The 21,753-nt window shown below is 40.0% G+C and overlaps 1 protein-coding gene across 2 annotated transcripts in view; it reads right to left on the reverse strand.

Annotated features, from left to right (window-relative positions):
- CERS6 (ceramide synthase 6) overlaps positions 1–21,753 on the reverse strand; it is a 134,448-nt gene that overhangs the window by 77,454 nt on the left and 35,241 nt on the right. For both annotated transcript variants that reach the window (XM_052793134.1, XM_052793133.1), the window contains exons 2-3: positions 13,720–13,825; positions 11,094–11,224 (exon numbers count right to left, since the gene is read on the reverse strand). In XM_052793134.1, coding sequence (XP_052649094.1) covers positions 11,094–11,224; positions 13,720–13,825 — 237 coding nt within the window. The remainder of the gene's footprint in view (positions 1–11,093; positions 11,225–13,719; positions 13,826–21,753) is intronic.

Genomic DNA, 21,753 nt, shown 5'->3' on the forward strand with positions numbered 1-21,753 from the left:
CAGCTTTCTAATGCAGTGGCATAGCAGGGCAACAAGAACAGAGCCAGACCCAGTATTTTACTATTCAAAATTGAGAAATAATGATAGGAAGACTTCGATAAAGGGTGTAAACACAGCCACAGAAGCCACTGTTGAGCAGAAAAGCATTCATTCACTCAGCCAGTGTTAATCTAAGCACTCGTATAGAGCTGGCAGCAGGAAGAGATGCACTTAGAGCACTGCATGGCACACCATGCTGTGCTCCACCACACCATGTCCTCCCACCTGGCCACATCAGAAGGGGCCAGGTGGCTGCAGCATTTTCCCCCCTTCTCCCCTCTGCCACACCAAAACCTGAGTTTTCACACTGGATGCAAGTACTGCCCATGCCTCCCTGGTTTCCCTTCTGTTACTCAGATGCATGCATACACCACACAACCACAAGCAACAGTACTCCAGCATGCTTATGTGACCACCTTGTGACCCACAACAGGAAAATCTGACTGACAAGCATCCCATGTTTTTATGCAGGGTGACCTTTAACCCCCATAAGTATAGTGCGCTGCCCTATGAAACTACTGTACAGCCAGCTGTTTGGCACAGGGCAAGGCAAGTGGGAGGGCAAGGACACAGAGGTCAGGGAGGTGGCCTCTACTGTTTACTAGACCTTCAACGGTAGCCTGTGTTGCTGAACTACAGCCTGAGCCAGCCTGCGCAAGTATGCCACAGAACAAAAGTACATAATAAAGTCATAAAAGGGTGTATAATTAAGCTGCTTATCCAGCCTGGACACCAAAGAAATGTGAATAGTCCAGAGCCTAATACAGAAGCTCCAAAAGGCAAAGCTGAAGGCGTAAACCTACAGCAAACCACACTGTAACAGCTGGGTGTCATTGCCCAGACTCTGCCTTTGGAAGTGCAAGTTCTGAGCAAGCTGTGCGTTGGAGAGGAGGTATGTTCAAGATGTCTCATCCTGATTCATCAGAGAGCAAGTGTTAGGGCAGAATTAAAATTGCTGTCAGTGGCTGCACTGTATTCTCACAACTTTAAAATTAGGACAGCTTGCCAGCCATTAACTTACTCATGTGTCCAGGGACTCAGGCTACAAATTACATTTTATGTAACTCAAGGCAACCAGTACTGTCTTACTCTCTTTCTCTTGGAGCAGGGAAGCCATCAGTGAACCAGCTCTGAATGACAACATACAAAAAAGCACATTTACACTAAAGAAAAAGCTTTATCAATACTCTTCTGCACTGACTTCACATGTGGCTTAGAGAGAAATATAAATTCAACTCAGCCTACCCTGGTATCAGACAAAGACAAAGGAATCAGTAATGTACAAAGCTATTGAGTGCTAGTCTCAAGGAGCAACATCTCACCCTGATGTATAACAGAGCAGGATTTCTGTCTTAGCTTTATATACCCAAACATGACTCCAGGCCTTTTTGCACAGCACTAGTTTCCCTGACATAAGTCTCAGTATAAATGCCTCATTCTCTTTTACCTTCTATTGAGGCCTTGCATTCAAGCACATCTCTCTTCCTTTTCTGTGATGTTATTAGATATAATACTCTTAAGAGAATAATAGGTCCTTGAATGTATCAATCCCAGAGTCTAGATGTAAGTCGTACAGTACTGTGACAAAAATCGCAGTATTTTACATGCTTACTATAGATAACAACTGCCAGACTGTCTTTGCTACTCTACACTTTAGTTGCCACTTGCTAGATGACTTCAATTAGAGTCTCCTTTTTGGCATCCGTGACTCATCTCAACTTCCCTACTACCTGCAGCTATAATAAACTCTTGTTGCACTCAGTGAAGGTCACATCATCCCTCTTCTGGAACAATTTCACAGACTCCAACTCCCTCCACATCTCATTGAAAACCTATGTCCTCCCTCGCCAAGCCGTCTCACAAATCTGACTCTGCCAACACCTGAGCCTCTACTCCCTGCTACGCCCTTCGTACCACAAATGCTGTTTGGTCACATGGCTCTTCTCTTCCTTACCTCTGTACTCCAGTTTCAGCATGCATGATACTTTATGAAGACTTAAGATTAGTCTTCATAAGTTTTCTAAGCAAACTATGGATACAGTCTATTTATCAGCACAATACTAGATACTCTGGTTGCCCAAGTAAATAAAAAAATCTGTTTAATTACAAATTACTGCTGAATTATTGCCTCAGGAGAGCAATGATTTCCATGACAGAAACATGAAATCCTGTTTAATTACTCAGAGTGTGAAAAACTATTCAATTTTCACTATTCAATTTTGAATATGCTCCTTTTCTTTTTCATTTAATACCTGCTGGTTCTTGCACAGTGAGATAGGCAGTTGCTGTACTCCATTAATTTTCTTTATACAATTCATCATTTCCATATGCTTTTATCTTGTACTAAGGTGACCCTCTCTCTTCTTCCGCTGTCTCTCTGATCTCCTGCACAATCCCTGTAGCATCTACAGTCACAGTGCTGCTATTTGCATCTGCAAAGTACCATACTTTCACATTGCATTTAATGACAACTTTAATTCAAAATGGCAATGGAACAGTTTGTTCTGCTCACACCAGTCTAGCAGCACAATGGGAAATAGTGACAGGCAACCCAGCTCTATAGGTTTCACCAGTAACAGTTCTATTCCCTTCAAAGACAGTAGTGTAAGAGCTAGCCTTTGTTGTTCCACCTTGCCTTACACTAACACCATCATTAAATCTGTATCACCTGTATGAATCCTTATCCAGACATTTCACAGAGTTCACGGTTGCAAGAGACCCAACTAGTTTGGATGGGCTCATATCCACAGTGCTCTGGGCTGGAACACTGGACGGCATGTGCCCAGGATCTAACTTTACATTCACATGAAATACAGCTCAAACACCATGAGGGTTTGTGGTTATTTTTGCGCCCCCCCCCTTTCTTTTCTTCCATCCCTGCAAGAAGGATCCACGTTTCTGAAATACTAAGACTGATGTATTGCACCTTGCCAGAATAGTGTTTTTATAGCCTGACACCAAGCATGTGCTGCTTGCCCTATGGCACAATATAGAGGCACTAGCCCTGCTTGGATAACAAGACTATGCCAGCTGGAAGAGTCAGATGTGGCAAATTTTATATCCATATCATCTGTCTGGAGGAAACCGTGGAGTGAATTATCTTTTCAATGAATTATCCTTTCAATAGTGCCTGCATTCCCATTTGGCAAGAGGTAGCAGCATCACCACAGAAGGGAGTCCAGTAGCAAATCAGTATTCATGATGTGCAGCCCACGGGAGATGTGACCGCCTGAGGCAAAATGGAGCGTGACAGTGAAGGCACACCCTTATTTTCCAGCTTTCATTCCATTGTGAAGGCAAAGGTGACTTTTCTAGACACTATTTTGTTTCAAGTAAATGAGAGCCGAGATGTTCAAGCTGCTGTTTTTAGAGACACACTTAACATAATGAAAACAGTAATAGAACCTCACAAGTTTGATAATACCAAGAATCCATTTTTGTTATTAGTTGTTCTCTCTCTAGCATTTCTACTGTAGAAATCACACAGCAGGTTTATGACTCCCTTCTTTTAGTGGTTAAAAACCAAACCAAACAAGAACACACTTCTTGCTTTACAAGCAATTTATGGCTATTTAAGAGCCACCAATTTACTTTCACCAGCATTTTTATGACATACTTCTATCAGGATTCATTGACATGAATTTCCCCTATCTTTTAATGGAAAGATACACATTACTTACTTACATGACATTAAGTAAAGAAAAAAAAAATAAATAAAAAAGTAATCAATAAAGACTTTCAGAAAACACCATTGAAGTGGTCTTTCCTTCTGATGAAGGCTGTCAGACTCAACCTTTACTCGCTTTTCAAGTGCAACTAGTACAAACCAACAAGGACTTCACGTGAAAAAAAAAAATCAAAACTGTGGACAGGGCTCTGTGTGTGTTATAATAAAAAATAAAATTGTTGGTTCCAACAACAAAAAATCCTGCCAGCCATGAAGATTTATGCTAAGTGAGAGTAATTTCTCAGATAATTAATTTGAAAAGGGCACATTGTTTTATAAAGACAGATCACATAGCAGTTGCTCCTCTTTCCTTTTGATCTAATAAACTTGGCACAGCTGGAGCATACAGACAGCAGCAGCAAACAGTGACACAGATAAACTTCTTCAAAGCAAAGTAGGATGCCTCAAAATTTATTTTGCAAAGGGCTACACTTTGCTGAGTGGATTTAAAGAAAAATCTGTGTTCACACCATTTAGCCTTGATCTGATGCTCCAGTAGGTTAAAAGAAGTTAGCTTGGGCAACTTAGCTTGAGACTGGCACTCAGAGAAACTGGGTCAATCACAGCAGCTGACAGCTTCCCTGGCTTTCCCTTTACAGGTCTGTTTTAACATGGTGGTGTTTTGAGTTAGCAGCTTTGGGGAAACCACCTTGTTGCCTGACCTGAGCCAAGCAGTGTCTTGGCTATAAACCCAGCTATTGTGTTTGAAGGAATACTCCTCCTCTTATTCTTCCTGCCCAACTCCCTTTGTTTTAAGGCCATAGCGGGGAGAAAGGGAAAAAAAAAACCCCAACTACATCCAGACACAGAGAGGTGTACACAAACATACACTCCCTACTCCTCCATGATATCGCACAATACTGTGTTCTTCAGACACCACTAACAGGAATACAAAGTAGCTGCTCCAGTATCGTAACACTTTCTGTGAAACACCAATGAATATGTCACTCAAGGTCACAGAAAGCTAACTGAAATACTGAAAAGAAGTAAAGTTAAGGATCAGCAAGAAAAATATGCAAATGACTCACTTTTTTCACCTGTATAAACATTTATCAGTCCTATTAACTGTTTCAGTACAAAGTGTTCCAGAAGAAATAAATCAGTAATTAGAGGCTTCCAATACTATGCCTCATTGCAGATTTTGCTGCTATTTCACAGTGACTTCCAGAAATTTTGGATTTTCCTTGATGCTTTCTCTTTCAGGCGAGACTGCTGTCCTATGATCATATGTCAATAGAAGCACCTCTCCCAGAAGCACGCAGCCCACTGCAGGACGTTACAAGGAGAAGGAACAGCAGAACTAAGTATCTGCCCAGTTTAAAAAAAAAAAACAACAAAAAAACAGAGTTATAATAGCAAGGAAAACGTCTAACTTTTCATCAGCATACTAGTTCAGTGTGCAGTTTCCCTTTCACCAAGCAGCTGGTTGAGTTACCAGTGCTTTAGATTTCCTGAACAGACCGGAGCAGCTGGGGAGAGGTTATGCCTTGTACCTGTGAGAGAGCAAGGGGGAACAGCCATTCCTGCCCCATGGAAAACAGCAGAGGAAAACGAGGGAGATGTGGTAATTCTATGGCCATTGAACAGTAATTATCACACTCGCCCCAGAGCACATAGCACAGCATCACAGACCCATCCCCTTGTTCGCTTTTCTGCTTGTGAAACACTAGTTAGTCCTCAATTGCATGTACCACTGAGGCAGCTGAAAACCTGTATTCACAAATCAGAATTAAATGGACCCATAATACCATTTACCACATATTTTTGCTTGCATCTCAAAGATCATTGTATTCAGCAGTGTTTTAGAAGCTGACTTAAGAGGGCCTGAGGCTATTAAAAATTCAGAGCTAGAAGCTTTTTGACGCCTATTTATTTTCTAGTGCTTTACTGCTACACACAAAGCACAGACTGATGAATTCTTTTATGCCCTTTGTTAAGATTTGTATCAGCACAGTTCAGAATTTCAACAACCAAGCAGCTGTCTCAATTTCTTTCCCTTGCATAGTTATTTTCCCAGTACAATTTTGTAGGAGAGAATTACTCTGCTAGTCGAGAAAACCAATATGGCCAAGAAGTTGCAAACTGCCCATAAAATTTTCACACAAATATGCATGATGAGAAAAAAGTATTCTGTATATATCTGTCTCTATACACACATGCACACACATATATATACAGCTATAGATAGATAAAATCTCCTCAAAAGCAACGTACATAAACACAGTTTCAATTCCTTAGGAAAAAGAGTATGTTCTGACTCAGAGATGAGACAGAGACTGTTCTGTACCCTACATCAAAACTAAAAGACACCCCACTTACAGATACTTTAGTATCCAAGCTTTTTCTGGAGAAGAATGAGGGGGAAAAAAAATATCTTTGGCCTTTCAGTCTGCACATTTCCATGTTTTCACATGCAGACTGTTGCATAAATGCAAAAAATTCTCTTGGCCATATGTTTCTGCCAGCCACTCCTTGGAAACCATGTAAATGTGTCTAATAAACAGCTTGTTTAAATGTACATAGCTGTAGGACAGACAAGTCATGAGCCTGATGACATTCCCAAGTCCCAGGCTAATAACTTAGGGCATCATGGGTTCTCTCCCTTTGCTCCGGACAACAAGGGAGGCCAGGATGCTTGCTCTTTCTATACTATTTATTCTTTGAGAAAAGCAAACATGCCTACGCACTGGTAGTGTGAGCGGCAGCGCAATACACTGAAACTGGGAAGAAACTGGAAGTGGTTTGGGAATCACTACTGCATTGGCCTTCTGACATGTCAGACATTAACAAAGACATTCCTGGATCCTATATTCTGTCTGGCAATCAGCAAAGTCCCCATTCATGGTCTTCCAAGAGTTACATCAACCCAGGGGTCCCCAGCATACCTTGAAGCCCTTTCCCTACTAGCTTATTCCATGCCTGGAATTCCCATTCCACTATATTCAGATGCAACATTCTTCGTTAAGATGTTTTGGGGAACATATTTCTGGTCAGACACCTTTTTTTTTTTTTTTTTTAAATACATTTCTGTGCTAGAACTATGTTCCAGCAGAGTTGTTAGACCAATTGATCCAATTTATATCACTATAAAAAGTCCTCTGCAGAAACAACTTTTAGCCTTGTAAAGTACTGCAGATACTCTCCATGAATAACACAGAAACCACATGAGCTTCAGAAAAGACTTAAGGCAATCCACTTCCTGTGTTTTCTCATGCGCTGCATACTCCAAGTGCAGAGCACAAGGTCCATACCCTACTCTTGATCAGGAGAAAGCTTGTTTTTCCTTGATGTTAGGCCGTGCCATGGGGACAGAGAGAAAGGAATAAAAATCAACAGAAATGCATGGCAACAGAAAAGTCTACCTTGCTCAGTTCACCACTTTTTCTTCTCCTTTATGCACCTTTGATCTATCAAGTTGAGGAAAGAAGCAAAACTGCCTAAATTCCCACAAGAGAAAGAAAAGCTATGGACAGACTCTCCCCTGAAGCTAAAATAGCAAGCTAAGTGCCTGAGCATTACAATCTGAGGTTATACTAGGTGGATGCCTTTCCTAGTGACTACAAACACTCTGCTGTTAACTCCAAGTTTCATGTCAGAATCACCAAATCCTTAAGAAACAACCCATTGACTTGCTAGTAAAATAATCATCAGCACCCCATTTATTACTGTCTTTCTGACTAATACTGGATCATGAATCATCACCTGGTGAAATTATCTACCTCATATTTCATATAGGTACTTATCACCATAGCATCTGAAATCTTAAGCAGGTACGTGATGCCACTGAAGTCTCACCATTAGCAGTTTCCACAGGTCAGACAATCAAATGGCGCCTTCTCTTTCAGATTGACACACAAAACTCTATGGGGTGATTGCTGGCTAAGGTCCCTGAAAAGTAATTTATTTTCGCTACAAGGCTGTGGCACAAACAGTGTCTATAGACAAGAGATTTTATTACTGTCTTTTTCTTCCTCTAACCACCATCTGCTAATGCCCAGGACATCTGATGAAGGCTGGCAGCAAAGGAATTATTCCATTTTGGGGGAAAAAAAAAAAAAAACCCAAACCAAACAGTGTACATTTTGGAGTTTCTCTGCACTCTGTTTAGGACCAGAATGGAAGTTGCTTGAAAAGAAACAGAAGGGAAGGGGTAGAGAAAGTGAGAAATCTGGGACAAGAAGAATCTGATGATCAAGTTACTGTTTTAGTCTGTTTGGGCCTGGATCTTGGGTGTCATTCATCCCAGCCAAGCATGTTTATCATTGAGTTTCACTCTCAGCCTTTGTCCTATTGAAGCTCCTCTACCTTAGATAGTACCCACACTACTCAATGGCAAGAAAGATAAGGCAGTCAAGAATGGCCTACAGCCCTTCTGGCACAGCTGCCTTCTCCTTTGCATCATGGAAAAGCCACTCTGGGCCCAAGGAACACTTTTTCTAGTAGTAAATTGAATCATCTCCATGTAAAAAGAGTCAGAGCTCTTTTTAAGCAGCTCCACATTTGCTGTGGGTTCTGTCACTTTTCTTCCCTAGTCACAGTCAATCAATGCAGTTGCCAGCAAAACTGAAGTCTTCTCTGGAAGGACAACAGCAGCTCAACAATTGAAGGTGTAGGTGGGGATCACTGTCATTTTGCTTGCTCTGTGCCTGCTTATTACATAAGGGCGCATTTTGTTCTCTGTCAGGGTTACAAAACTCTCCACTGGTGCCCCAGTTACTGAAGACTTGGAGTGCTCCCCTTCCCATGGCTGTCACGGGAACATGTGCTTTATGCAGCCTGGAGCTCCAAAGCAGCCACCAGACATGGACTCTTCATCCAAAAGCCACCTCATTAACTCAATAGCTGTGAAAAGGCTACAGAGCTTATACAGAAGGATTTCTTTGCTGAACTGAAGCACCTTGCTTAGTGTCCTGATGGATAATTTAACTAGACAACCGTTTAACACCCATACTGAGGGGAAAAAAGGGTATCCCTGGCTTCTCGGTGCTATTCTGACTACCTGCCAACAACTCCATCCAGCACGTGTGACGGAACAGCTGGTGGCACACACTGCACCACTGGAAATGTTATCAAGGCAATGCACACACAGTTGGTTGGATAACACCACATTCTCACAGCAGCATGTACGTATAGAGATGGAGAGGCAACTCCCACTGCACCATCTGCAAACCACAAGCAGAGAGAACCTGAACTATCCACTTATTATTATTTAGGCCACCTTGCTTCTTTAGGACAAGTATTATCATTGCTATTAAGTACACATATTGCAGTAATGCCCAACGGCGCTCTCTAAATGAAGCTAGCACTTAATTCTGTCAGTGTAAGTTAATGACATTCATTACAGCTTGACCTTACCTTCCAGTTTGCATTCATAGCTCTCATCTGCATGCTTTTTCCATAACATATACAACAAAGGAGCAAGTTCAGCACCCATAACTTTCCTATCCGTGCCTGTATTTCATGGTATGTATAAGTTTTTTCTACCTCTAGGTCAGCCCAAATGCGCTGGCACTAATGCAAGAGAGTGAAGTCTTCGACCCGACTTACAGAAGCAGCCAAATACACCACCCAAATATGCTAGCTCTAACAGTAATACAGTTTTAATTTTTCTCCAAGATTCCACAGCCTTTCCTACAAGTTAAGCAGACAAGTGTGTACATTAACAGCTACAACCCTTGTAGAAAAACGGTTGTTGTTCACTGATCTCAAAAATTAGTAACTCTAAGACCACCAAATGCTGGCAACAGGATGACCAGGCTTATCCATAATCTCACCCTGCCTGGCTTTATTAAATATTATGTAGGGTGGATTTTAGCTGTAAATGCCAAGGAAAGGACTTAAGCACTCTGACAGTTAAGTTCCTCTGTTTATTAAAGGGCAATCATCTTCAGACAATTTATCGTTCTTCTAAAATAAAAAAAAAGGACTCTTTGAGCTAGAGAGACAATATGCTTAACAGTAACTCTCTCCTATTCAGTCCTTAGTTGAAAGTAAGTATCAGTTGCTATTCGAATAACATTTCATCTATGGTTTGGCTTTAGAAAAAAATGCCTTAATACATTATTTATTCAGGACCATATTATGAATCTTCCTGTATGTCGCCACAGGAAACTAAGGTTTAAGGAAAATACTCAGGAAACCTACAAAAGGAAAAAGTATGAAATATATTTAGGAAATCTGCATGAATGATACAACAGTATATTCCACAAGTTGGTTTTTTTAAACACACACGCTCCTCCTCTCTCACTCTGGCTGGTCTGCAGTGTTTTTGTGATTTCTTTACTTGCAAGCTTAAATAGGCTTCCTCTATTTCTGCTGACATTTCTACCTAACACTTCTTTACCAGCTAACAAAAAGTATAACTAGAATTTTAAGCCAGCAATAACACAACTACTTGACCAACAGGGTATAATAAAGCCAATACTTGTTTATGGCCTCAGCAATATTTGCCAAGTCTCTTGATTTGGAGCATGTAAAATTTGCCTTAAATGCATAACCTTCCACATCAAAGGAACAACATCCAGCAGTGCTAAAGGGCTGAGTCTTGGAATTAATGAGTCTTTCAAATAAACTAGTGTTGTTCTTTGTGTTTTGTTATGAATTCAATGTCTATCAGTCTTCCTTTAAGAAAAACATGTAAATATTAAGTAGATTTAATTTTCCATGCTCTTTCAATGCAGATTAAGTATTAATATGTTACATCCAGCTGGCATGGAAATGTAACTCGGATACTAAAAACAATGGAGTCCAATTAGAAAATGACCTTTATATAGATAACCAGTTTGAAAAGCAGCTGGGCGCTGGGAAAGATTCCTTAGAACTAAACCCTGGCAGGTGAAAAATAACTTCCTAAACAAAGTGTAGGAACCTTTAGCTTCTCAGAGTTCAGTGCACCCAGGGAAATGGGCTAGTAAAGGGGACAAGCCTGGGATGAGAAAAAACAAAGAAAGGGTTTAACAACCCAATTGGCTTTTATCTTTACTCCTCCATCTCAGATCTCTGTCAGGTTGTATAGCTAAAGGTTGTGCTGTAAAGACAGCTTCCCACCCTAACACCAGGCGATTTGTCTGAAAGGGTCAGGCTGGCACCCTGACAGTAAGAATCACAACCACCTGATTTCTGAAAGCTTTTCACCATTGAAAGTACACAAAAAGTATAATCTGACTCCTTCAGGAGAAAGAAAATTGTTTTTTCTCATTCAAGAAGTTACATTCTATCAATTTGAATCATTTTCTACCTGTCTACAAAAATACACATGAAGAACAAAGGGGAAAACTCATGAGGACACAGGCTCAACAAGACTAAAGAAGCGAACGCGCATCCTTACATGCTCTCACAGAACTTTGTAAGAGTGCTGGGCTTTTCCTGGTTGCGTCTTTGTCGAAACCAGCGTTGAATGCTGCGTACATCCCAGTCCAGCTGCTTGGAGAGGCCCTCCAGCCTCTTCTCATCTGGATGCTACAGAACAGAGAAGGATAAAAATTATTTCTTTGCCCAACTGCAGTAAGTCCACTTTAAATTTAGAACCACCGTAATTGCCTCTTGATGTCTTAGAGACTGCCTGTCAAACACATGGATACATAGAAATAAAATCACTTGCACAGAAATCTCTGCTGGCAGATCCACATCAAAATACGTTTACAGTAACTATTATTAATCTAGAAGGACATATGCTGTAATATTGCATGCAGGTTATTACTAATAAGAAAGTTAAAGGGGAAAATTGGATGAAAACTTGCTTGAAACTTGAAATTGATGATAAATAGAGATAAAATGCCATGCATTTCTCGAGCAGTGGGGCTTACAAACACGCCCCTGCCAGTCACATGCTATGCCTGTTCCACCCTCCTGCTTCAGGACCTTTGTCCTATCAACTGTTGCAGTAGTGGAGACTGTTTGACTGACATGGAAAGAAGATATATCCCATGTTTGTGCATATTAATGTTAAAAAATGAGGTCATTAAACAAAGTGACAACTTCTAAAGGAAAATCACCTTGACAACAGGGAGAGAGAATTTTTTTCTGTAAAATTAGCTACACACAATTATTCTCCAAAGCAGCAAATGTGGAACTCTCATTTCATTAGAGCAGCTGCAAGACGGTGCAGAGGTAAGGCAAAAGCAAAATGAGTCTGTCCTCAATTTGACTACTATACGGAGAAGAGCAGTACAGGCCATGTTTCTAATCATGCAGCAATTCTACCTGTACAGTACTGCATGAGGACTATTTATATATTTCTCCTGATCACATTCTTTTTTAAAGAAACAGAAAAAGCTTTTGGACAATTTGTTTTCTGGAGCTTTAGCTTTATTTCTGCAAGCCACTTACATACATTGAATGAGATGCAAGAGCTGCCACGATAAAGACTTTTTTAAATGTTGCAAGAGGTAAAACAGCAAAGCTTCCATCAGGCTGAAGTTTCATCTATCAGCCTCTAGGAAAAGACATGAAGGAAAGGGATGGGAAAGGATGAGACAAGAGAAGGGTAAAGTATTTGCCATCCTTCTCAAAAAAAAAGAAAAAAAAAAGTTTTTTTAGTCAACCAAAGTAGCCACTAGTTTTTCAATGGAAGGTTAAGAAAAACCATTCTCTGTGACTTTAGAGAAATCAAATGATTGATGCAGCTCATGGGAATTTGACCAGAGAGAACTGCTGCACATAACCCAAAAAAGACGGCTAGCTAAATTGGACAGTTTCTCTGAGAGCAGCTACAGAAGCCCTACCAAACTCTTGCAGGAAAGTAGATACTTTCCTTTGGAGCTCTTCCGACTTGTCTCTATGCACTGGGTGCTGGCAGCTGTGTGTGCCAGCTTGTACCATGACTCACAGGCATTAGTTAGATTACTTCACACCCTCAGGCCCTGTGTTGGACTAGCAGATACTGCAAGGTAAAATTAAAAAAAAAAAAAAAAATTCCCATTCTTCCTCCAGCTGAGTCTGGGCAAGAGCACATGTGCTGCAGCTTTTAGAAACAAGGTATGTGCAATTCCCTCCCTGAAAACAGGACAAAACCCACACCAAGTGCCATGGTGATCTTGGGAGACGGTAGGACACACAAGCAAGACAGATCCATGGCATATTGCGCTGTCCCTGACACTGAACCCAATTTTGCCCTCTGACCCTAATACACTCTGAAGTTTAGGCTGATGCCTTTGCTGTGGCATGCCTAGCTGCAGCCTGGAGCCGAGGTGGGACTGAGAAGTTCTGCAGCACAGTGACTTCGTCCTTCAGGCCTCCACAGGCCTTTCTGCTACAAAGCAGCTGACCACTGAGGTCTTCAGGAGATGCTAAAGGACACCTGCTCACTGCTACGGGAAAGCTCAGGATGCTTCAAAAGCACAGACAGGATGACATAGAGGTTTAGTTGAGATGTCATACAGTGAGAGCTGTAGAGACAGAGACATAAGTGGTAGGGGAAAAACTTGTACAAAAAAATTAATCTGTAAGCTCTAAAACATTATTCAGTCAGTTTCCCCCACTTTTCTAGCTGTGGACATTGAAGGACATTCATCACAATGTAAACAGCTGGGACAGCAGCAAGCCACCAGCAACTTGTGTTTAGGCAGTTACGCTAGAAGGAGTAGCTTTGAAGTTTCATGGAAAACACAGTAAGGCCAATCTTACTGGCTCACAATTTGCTCTTTTTTCAAAAAAACCTGATGATTTTGTGGAAATTTCTAAAAGATAAGAAGCAAAAAGAAGTAGGTGGCCATATGGCACCTACAAAGTGTTTCTGTAACAACTTTTTTTGATTAAAAGCTTACAGAAGACGTCACGAAGGGATCCACAACTGCTCAAGCTGGCATGCCAATGACAACCTTGACATTTGCATGTTCTGATTTTAGCTGTAAAAATGCAGCACTGCATTTAGCAGTTAGCTTTGTTTTGTTCAGACGTAGTTTATAGTGCCCTATCCCACTTTATAAGGTAAATATTTTATTTAAATACTCTACCTTTGTAATAGCTGTGAAAACTTTTTCCAGGATAGCATTAGGTTGAGCTTTCTGTGGTCCGTTGGCTTGGACTTTAAGGCCTAAGGCACATGGTTTAGCAATGAACCTGTGAGAAACAGAAGAATGAAAAAAGAAAACAAGTGAAATCCTTCAGTTATTTACTTCATTACTGTTATCAATCAATGACGTGTGGTAAATGCGCAAACATTATAACCCTGCCAACAAACTTACAGCTCAAACGCAAGCTCATACAGGCAATTACATCGCAAAATAAGTAACATCACTTTGAAGGATGAAAGGAACTCCATGGAGCACATGAAACAAAGGATTTTCTTTCATGTTGTGAAAAAAAAGGATAGAAAAAAAGCACAAGAGGAATGCCTCCTAGAGAAGCACCAACTAATGAAAGCAGGGCAGCTTGCAGAGATGAGAAGCACATAATATTCTCCTCCAAACAGAGCCTTTTTCATAAATCAGTTACTGCCTCAGGACTCCTTTTGCACAGTGGAAATTCAAACAAAGTCATTAAAGGCAGCAAGCACTTAAGCTGCCCAGTCAATACAATTTTCTAAACCATAAAGTTTAAATGGTGTTGAGCCATGCCTCAAAGACTTTGCTCTTCCTCCAAACTCTTCTGCTAAAATACAAAGCTGTCACAGATCCAAACACCAATCCGTAAGTTCATCCAGTTTATAAACTGGGTGTCTCTGATACATTTTAGAGATTAATTACATAGCTTACATTACACACATTCAAAGACCACCATTCCACTCACTGAAAGCTAAATTATTTGTAACTATGAGTCCAACTCTGGAATCCCATGAAAGCTACAAAGTCTGTATAGGAATCACATTCATATATGAAGAGTATGAACTTCTGCCATCTTTGAGCTATGTAACTCTCAATTTCACTTTTTTAAGTGAAGACTTTCCTAAGACTTCATTTGCCAGCAGGGACCAAAACAACATACTCCGTAGTTAAGAAGTAGTTCCATGTTCATCCAGCTGAATGACCACAAGCTCTTAAGAATCATGGAATTCTTATCCACATGCAAGCCCCATTTTAAGCACTGTTTTGAGCTACAACTGCTGTTTCTGCTGTGTTTAAGACCACACAGCTGATTAAAGAGAATTAAGTCCTAAGCAATGTTACAGTACTTACAGCAATAGCATTTGGTAAAGAAAGATGGGTGATGCAAACCCACCTTGTTTTCCTTGTTTTTCCAAGGAAAAATTCTTGACACATTGATACCATTCCCATATGAAAGTCAATTCTAATAGCCTGAAATAATTTTGGTGACTATTTGTGAGAGGGGTGAGAAGTCATATATCCAAAGACACATGCAGTGTGTCAGCGAACTCACTATTTGATCCTTGTATGTTATAAGAGGAAAAAAAAAAACCAACACCTTATTAGACTCTGTAAAAAGTTTGGTTGCAATCTGGATTGGCTGCAGATTGCAACCATACTGCTAGCTCCACAGCATCAACCAAATCAATGGCACTGTAGCAGGTGTAAATTCCCCGCTTTAGGGTTAACAGCTTGGGGATGATACCAGTTTCACTGCTGAGCTCGAGAAGAAAGCAGTTTTCTGCTCACGAAACAGAAGCATATAAGCTCTGTATATGCTGTATGTAAATACAGTGTAATCTAGCTACACTGGAAACTTGTACATTACTTAAGGTATAAGGTGACAAAAGAAGAAGCAATTAATGTATTCTCTAGTCCAACATGGACATAACTAAACCAGTGCTGGCCATTGCTGTTAGCTGATAGCCAAAAAGGTAGCTGAAGAAGCTAACAAAATGCTCATAGAGTTTGATTTCAGAAATTTACTTTTATAATTTTAAGGAGTTGTAAAACACTTCTAGCCATGTAACAGAGGGGCTGAGAATCTTAGCATCTATGTCCATGTTTTGTACTAAAAAGCTGAAAAAAACCCCCAAAATTCCAGTCTTCGCTATTCAAACAGTTTCCTGAAGAGAAAGCAATAGAGTCAGGCAAGAGTCAAGCCTAGGTAAGACAGTAAAGAGGATGTCAAGCAATGTTCAAGCTAATTTTACAAAGCCCTACAAGGAAACACTTACAAGTAGAGACAGGGCAGAGGAGTGCTGTAGGTAGAATAAAAGCAAATAAATGAAAGACAACTTCTTCATCAGCTTCATGCATTCACAGAGGAACCCAAGCTCAGCCTTCACCATCAACAGCAAGAGCAAGAAACTCACTAAAACACAAAAATAAAAATTGCTTCAGATGGATTTTCTGGGCACTGGCAAAGTCAGTCTCCTCTGAAGTAAGACTTGATTTGGGTTTTTTTGTTTGTCAGTTTGGAGGGTGTGGGGTTTTTGTTTGGTTGGGTTTTTGGTGGTTGTGTGGGGTTTTTTTGGGGGGGGGTGGTGTTGGTTTGGGGGTTTTTTTGTTGTTTTTTTTGTTTGTTTGGGTTTTTTTTGTTTTGTTTTACACACATACATCTTTCAACTTCTGTTCTGCTTTTCTCCTGCTGAGTGAAGTAATGAGATAGCCATGGTATAACTCCAACAGAAAGGCAGGTCCCTAAACATGCTAATTTAAAAGAAAAAAAATTAATTTGGTAAAGTCAAAAGCAGATTAAAAAGCCCCAGTTAGAAAAATTCCACAAGGAGCAATTCCAACAAGCATCATGCTGAGCTGATCTTCATTTAAATCTAAGCAAACCAGCTGGGTTTGCTTAAACGCTATTCTTAAAATGACATTATCTCGCTAATGAACAGCCTAGATAAATCCAGGACAAAGCACAGATACAGCATTTGTGTAGATTTTAAAAAGAGAAGAGAATTGTAATATTGATGTTATACCCATTACCTAAAATGAAACACATTTTCTGCTTCAGTCTGGTATTTTCTAAACAGGAATATAAATTTTCCTTCCTTTGCTGCATATGTTTTTCACATGCACCGGAGGAATGGGCACGTGACCAAAACAAGGACAGAAGGACAGCAAAGCACAGTAAGGATGTGTGCAGGGTACACCGCTGCAAAACGCAGGATGATCTTGGCCAGCTATGTCAGGGAAGAAGGGACATGGAAAGCTTAAAAAAACCCACAAAGGTCTCTCTCCTGATATGCTCTTGTGGTCTTTCTCCACTTTTGAAAAAAAGCTTTTAAAAAATCCCCTCAAGGGATTGTTAATTCCTATTAGGACACTCAAGGGAAATAAAGCATTTTTAACAGAAACATTTTACATGCCTTCAATACTGAGCAGGTCTGACCACCAATTCAAGTGTGCAGGAGCCACGTCCATGTGATTACCTTTGGTGGAACTGGTAAAATTTAAGAGATATTTTTTACTTTTCATAAAAAAACGTAACAAATTCAAGCTATACTTTGCAGTATAAAAATTGCTTTTCAAGGTTAAGATAGAATTTAAAAATAGAATTTAATCAATAGGATCCCAAATGCCATACCAGGTACCATACAAAGCATCGTTAACATAATTCTCACCAATAGTTTTCCATAATAATTTAAACAGACCCATAAGTAAACAAAACAATTGATGTTTGATACACGTACAAACTATGAGCATTTTGCCAAATGTTGCACTTCTTAAAAGCACTATTCATTTTTTCCATTTCTGCTAACGCTGTGGTATTCAATTCCCTAAGCAGTCTTACTGAAGCCCATGGGACTATTTATCACATAAGATACTGCAATTAAGAGTGAAGAACTATTGTGAAAGAGTAAGAAGAGCAGAATTGAATATATTGCCAGCTTTTCTCTTTAAAACACGTAAATCTGAACAAACGCCACACTAATAACTCTTTTTCAATGGATTCCAGTACAGCTGACTTGAAAGCTGGTATTCAATTACACAGAAATTAAAGGACAAGCATTTTTTGCCAAATGCAGCCCCAACTATTCTGGAACTAAAAGTGAAAGACCAACATAAACAAGGGAATTAAACTCAGGATTCAAGAACCTTTTTAAAGGCAGCTTCCTCATTCATAGTCTAAAGCCACATTGGAAACAAAACCAACCCAAAACCCCACAGCCAGCTAGTTCAGGTAACATCTATTACTGCAGAGCATCGGAGTTGAAAGCACTCAGCCTTTGCAGGCCCATAAATACTGCACCATCTGCCTGAAGAAGACAAGCATTTCCGAGTGTCCTGTACCCCTAAAGGCAGGCGCTGGTTTGCATTTTGGATCCTGTCTGTTTTTCTCAAATTGATTATTTACAACAGTGACAGCAAGGCCTTATACTCCACCCCAAACTCAGAAATCAGTTTTTCTCTAGCAAGGGGTCAAGAAACCCTTTGCAAAATGATCCCTCACCTCTCCTAGAGCATAAAAAGAAGCACCATTTCACCAGAAGTATGTAAATTTGATCAAGAACAAGTACCATGTGGGTTTCCCACTTGCCCTTTAACAAATGCCAACTAGACAAAGACAGCCACTATTACAACAGAGGAGTAAGTAGAAAAAGGAGAAGTAAAAAAACTAACACCCCACCCCCCCCAGAAACAAAGCCAAAAAAACCCCCTAAAAATTAACCTTGCCCTGGTGGAAGAAGATAAATGCCAGTTGGCCACCACTTGCTCTTTGCAGTGATCGCAGTGGGCACAGTGCTACTTAGAGGGAGACGAGGATCCCACCTGGCTATCAACCCCGGGGGCAGACAAAACCCCAAACCCACAGCCTCTTCAGAAGCCATTGCCACCACTCCACACTAGACGTCCAATTCCTCACACTCAGAAAATTACAGCTTAAAAATATGCTGGCTCCACTTCCTGGGCACTCCACACCCTGTAAAATTTTCTCTTTAGAAATACAAACAGATCAGATCTGTCATGAGCACAAATCATCCTGAACACATCAACTGGAAATATAACTGCAGTATCACTGACAAAATAACCTCTAATAAAAGAGTAAGGAAAATGCCCCCACTGGCTCACAGAGCTCTTTCTGCTCTCCTTCACTGGCTATTTGAACCTTACTAATTAATTACCATGTAACTTTTTTAGTTTACTGCTTTTCGTCTTGACAAATTACATCATTTTAATCCCAGAATTAACTAGAAATGTTAGCGTTGACCCTCATAATCCTTGGAGGCTGATGTACATTAGCACTAGCAAAGTCTGCATTGAATAAATATTTTTTTTTCAAAGTATCACAAGGGAGGAGGAGAAAAGTAAAAAGATCTTTTTTTGTGATTCTCTGGATTTTACTACAAATCAAACAGCCCTATTTGTGACATGTATCTTTGCCCTGAATTTGGTCAGAAACTAATATATAGCAACTCTGTAGTCATCTGGGACACTGGAAATATGCCTGTAGGGCCTTCCTATAGCACGTGAATGTAGTGTTTCCATACCAGCAGGTTATCTGCCATTTCTGAGCTGACCACAGTGGCTACCCTTTAGCAAAACCACGTTTGACAGTTTCTCAGCAGCTTTGAAGATGCTCAAACCACCAGAGAGCCCACAACAGGTAAAGAGGGATTACAGTTTTTTTAAACAGCCTAAAAGATCTGCAAGAAATAATAAATTTCCAAACAGGGCAACAAAAAAAAACCAACCCAACAAACAAAACACCACAAACCCCAAAACAAACCATTAAGCTACCAGTGCTAATGAATATTTGATTCATGTAATTAAATATGCTTTTTTTTTTTTAAATGTGTGAGGAGATATAAAGAAAATACTCAATGGTTCGTTCTTAACTTTCAATTTAAGAAATATCAGTCTTAAAATAATTGACAACGTTAGCTGGCAAGTGATACACGTTAACCAGTTCAAAGCAGGTTTGCTTTCCTTCCCATGCCCTTTGAAGTGATAAAATTGTACTACTTTGCAATGCTTATTTGTCAAATGTTTCTGCTTTATTTAGAAACTTGCTTCATTTCACCAAAATCCTCCCTAGAACAAGGCAGCAAGAATCCAGAAATTGAAAACCATAAACCTTTCTCCATTTTTACTGAGGTAAAAAAGCAAAAGACAGGGGGGCGGGGCAGAAACCAAAACAAAAAAACAACCAAAACCAATCTCCACAACTCTCTCCCCCCACAAGCTGGTAAGAAAGGGGCCCAGGAATGGGGAAGCAATAGACTGAATAACAAAAAAGTCTGCTATAGATTCCCCCCACTGCGGGAGGATAACAACTTACTATCTGATCCTTGATTTTATTATACTGTCTTAATATAGTCTGCAATAAAGGCTATTGAACTCATGTCCAATTATTTTTACAAAAGGATAAGGACAAGATTATCCATTCAAGAGAACCCCAATCAAGACGAAGTTCTTTGATGTAGATGAAAAAGGGTGGTTTACACTTCTGCATTTAAAAGTGGCATACCTAAAATAAGTCACCATCACAGGAGATGGAGCTGCAAGAAGTCTTACTAGGTCCCAAACCCAGGAATAACTGCCAACAAAACAAGCTTAGATTATTTTTTTTATTATTTATGGACTTCCCCCATCAGATTTAATAAGCTGTCCTGCCATTCACATGCAATATGTTTTAAATGTTATTGTACGTCAAGAAGGTTTCTGAAATTTGTTAAATTTTTCATTTAAAACTTTCAAACTACGTGCACTGAGACAAGTGACCTGTTCCTTGACCTTGAAAACTCTCCTAAAGATTGCAAGCAAAAACTGAATTTGTTTCAGTTTCTGCCCCATTACTGTCATTTCTTAGTTTTGCATCAACCTTCTTGTTCCTCCTGAGTCTTGTTAAAGCAATGACTTTTTCTATCTAGGTGTAATGCATTTTAATGGCTAACAGGCTCTGGAAAATCTTCTTCCCACAAATTAGAAAACCTTTTTTCCTTTATGTGTTTCAAGCACAGAAAGCTTCTTCCTTCACTTAAACAACTTGATTTTGTGGCCAACTTCAATATGGAAGCCCACTCACTTGGTGGCTTTCATCAGTACAAGAGAGAAAAGCTAAGCTAGTGCACATTTCACTTTTTTTTTTTTTAATGTTTGTTGATCACAGCTTCAATCATTCCCTTTTGTCTTTCACTTTTATCAGAAGTAGGTCATATTGTGGATCAACAGACCAGACTAATGGTCTCTTATTAGAGCCCAAAACTTAAGGAGCCCATCCATCCCCTGACCAACAATCCATCTTCTGGGAAGGTACCTCAGTCTGACACAAAGCATCTTCATAAAATCACCCTGGAGACTGCTCCTACATGATCTGTGCTAACATTAAAAATTTCATGAAGCCATCAGGCAGAACTCTGGCTACAAAGTCCCCATGAACACTGAGAATATGCATTTTTGCTTTAGGCTTTCATGTCCACAAAGACATTTGAGTCAATTGCTTGCCAGTGCACGATGAGAGTTTAAATCTCCCCTTCCTGAGCATGCTGAGCATGCATCTACATGGAGAAATTTGAGAAAACTACAGTGAACATGAAGTGTGCAGAGCATCTCTGAGTCATCTCCAAGTATAACGAACTCTAGATTGAGCTAAGTGGTATACTCTGATTACATACATACAGCATCTCTGTGAACCTGGTAAAAACTCTCACTTGGATGCAGGCATAGTTCAAGTGGTGCTTGCATAAAAGACTGCTCATGTTGCTAACACCAGTCACCTGTGAGCTCCAAATTAAGTATGTCCATCAAATCTCACCGTTTCCTATCAATGTATTTACAAATACCAGGGAAGGTAGTTACAACCAGCAAAAATTCCCCTCTGTGCTAAAGAGGTGCCCAAATCTGTTTTGAAGAGTCTGGCTCCCTTTTTGAAAGACTGATGGAGAACAAATTTTCCCAGCTTATCTACTTTATGGTCTCTAAACACAGATTGTTCCAGGAATTTATGATTACAATTGTCTGACTTGTTGAACATTGCTTGCTGGCTTTAAACAGAAACAATCTAAATTTGCTCTAACTACAAGGATGAGTGAAAGCAGAAGAGGCTTGTTTCTGAGCAGATGCTCAACAGATTTACTGCCATGACACACAAAAACAATTGCTGAATTTGTTTTATTATTTTTGTATGACTGACCTACTTAATTCAGAAGTTACTTGTATCACTAATTAAAAAGC

The sequence above is a fragment of the Harpia harpyja genome, chromosome 7 (assembly GCF_026419915.1).
Source record: "Harpia harpyja isolate bHarHar1 chromosome 7, bHarHar1 primary haplotype, whole genome shotgun sequence".
Taxonomy (NCBI): Eukaryota; Metazoa; Chordata; class Aves; order Accipitriformes; family Accipitridae; genus Harpia; species Harpia harpyja.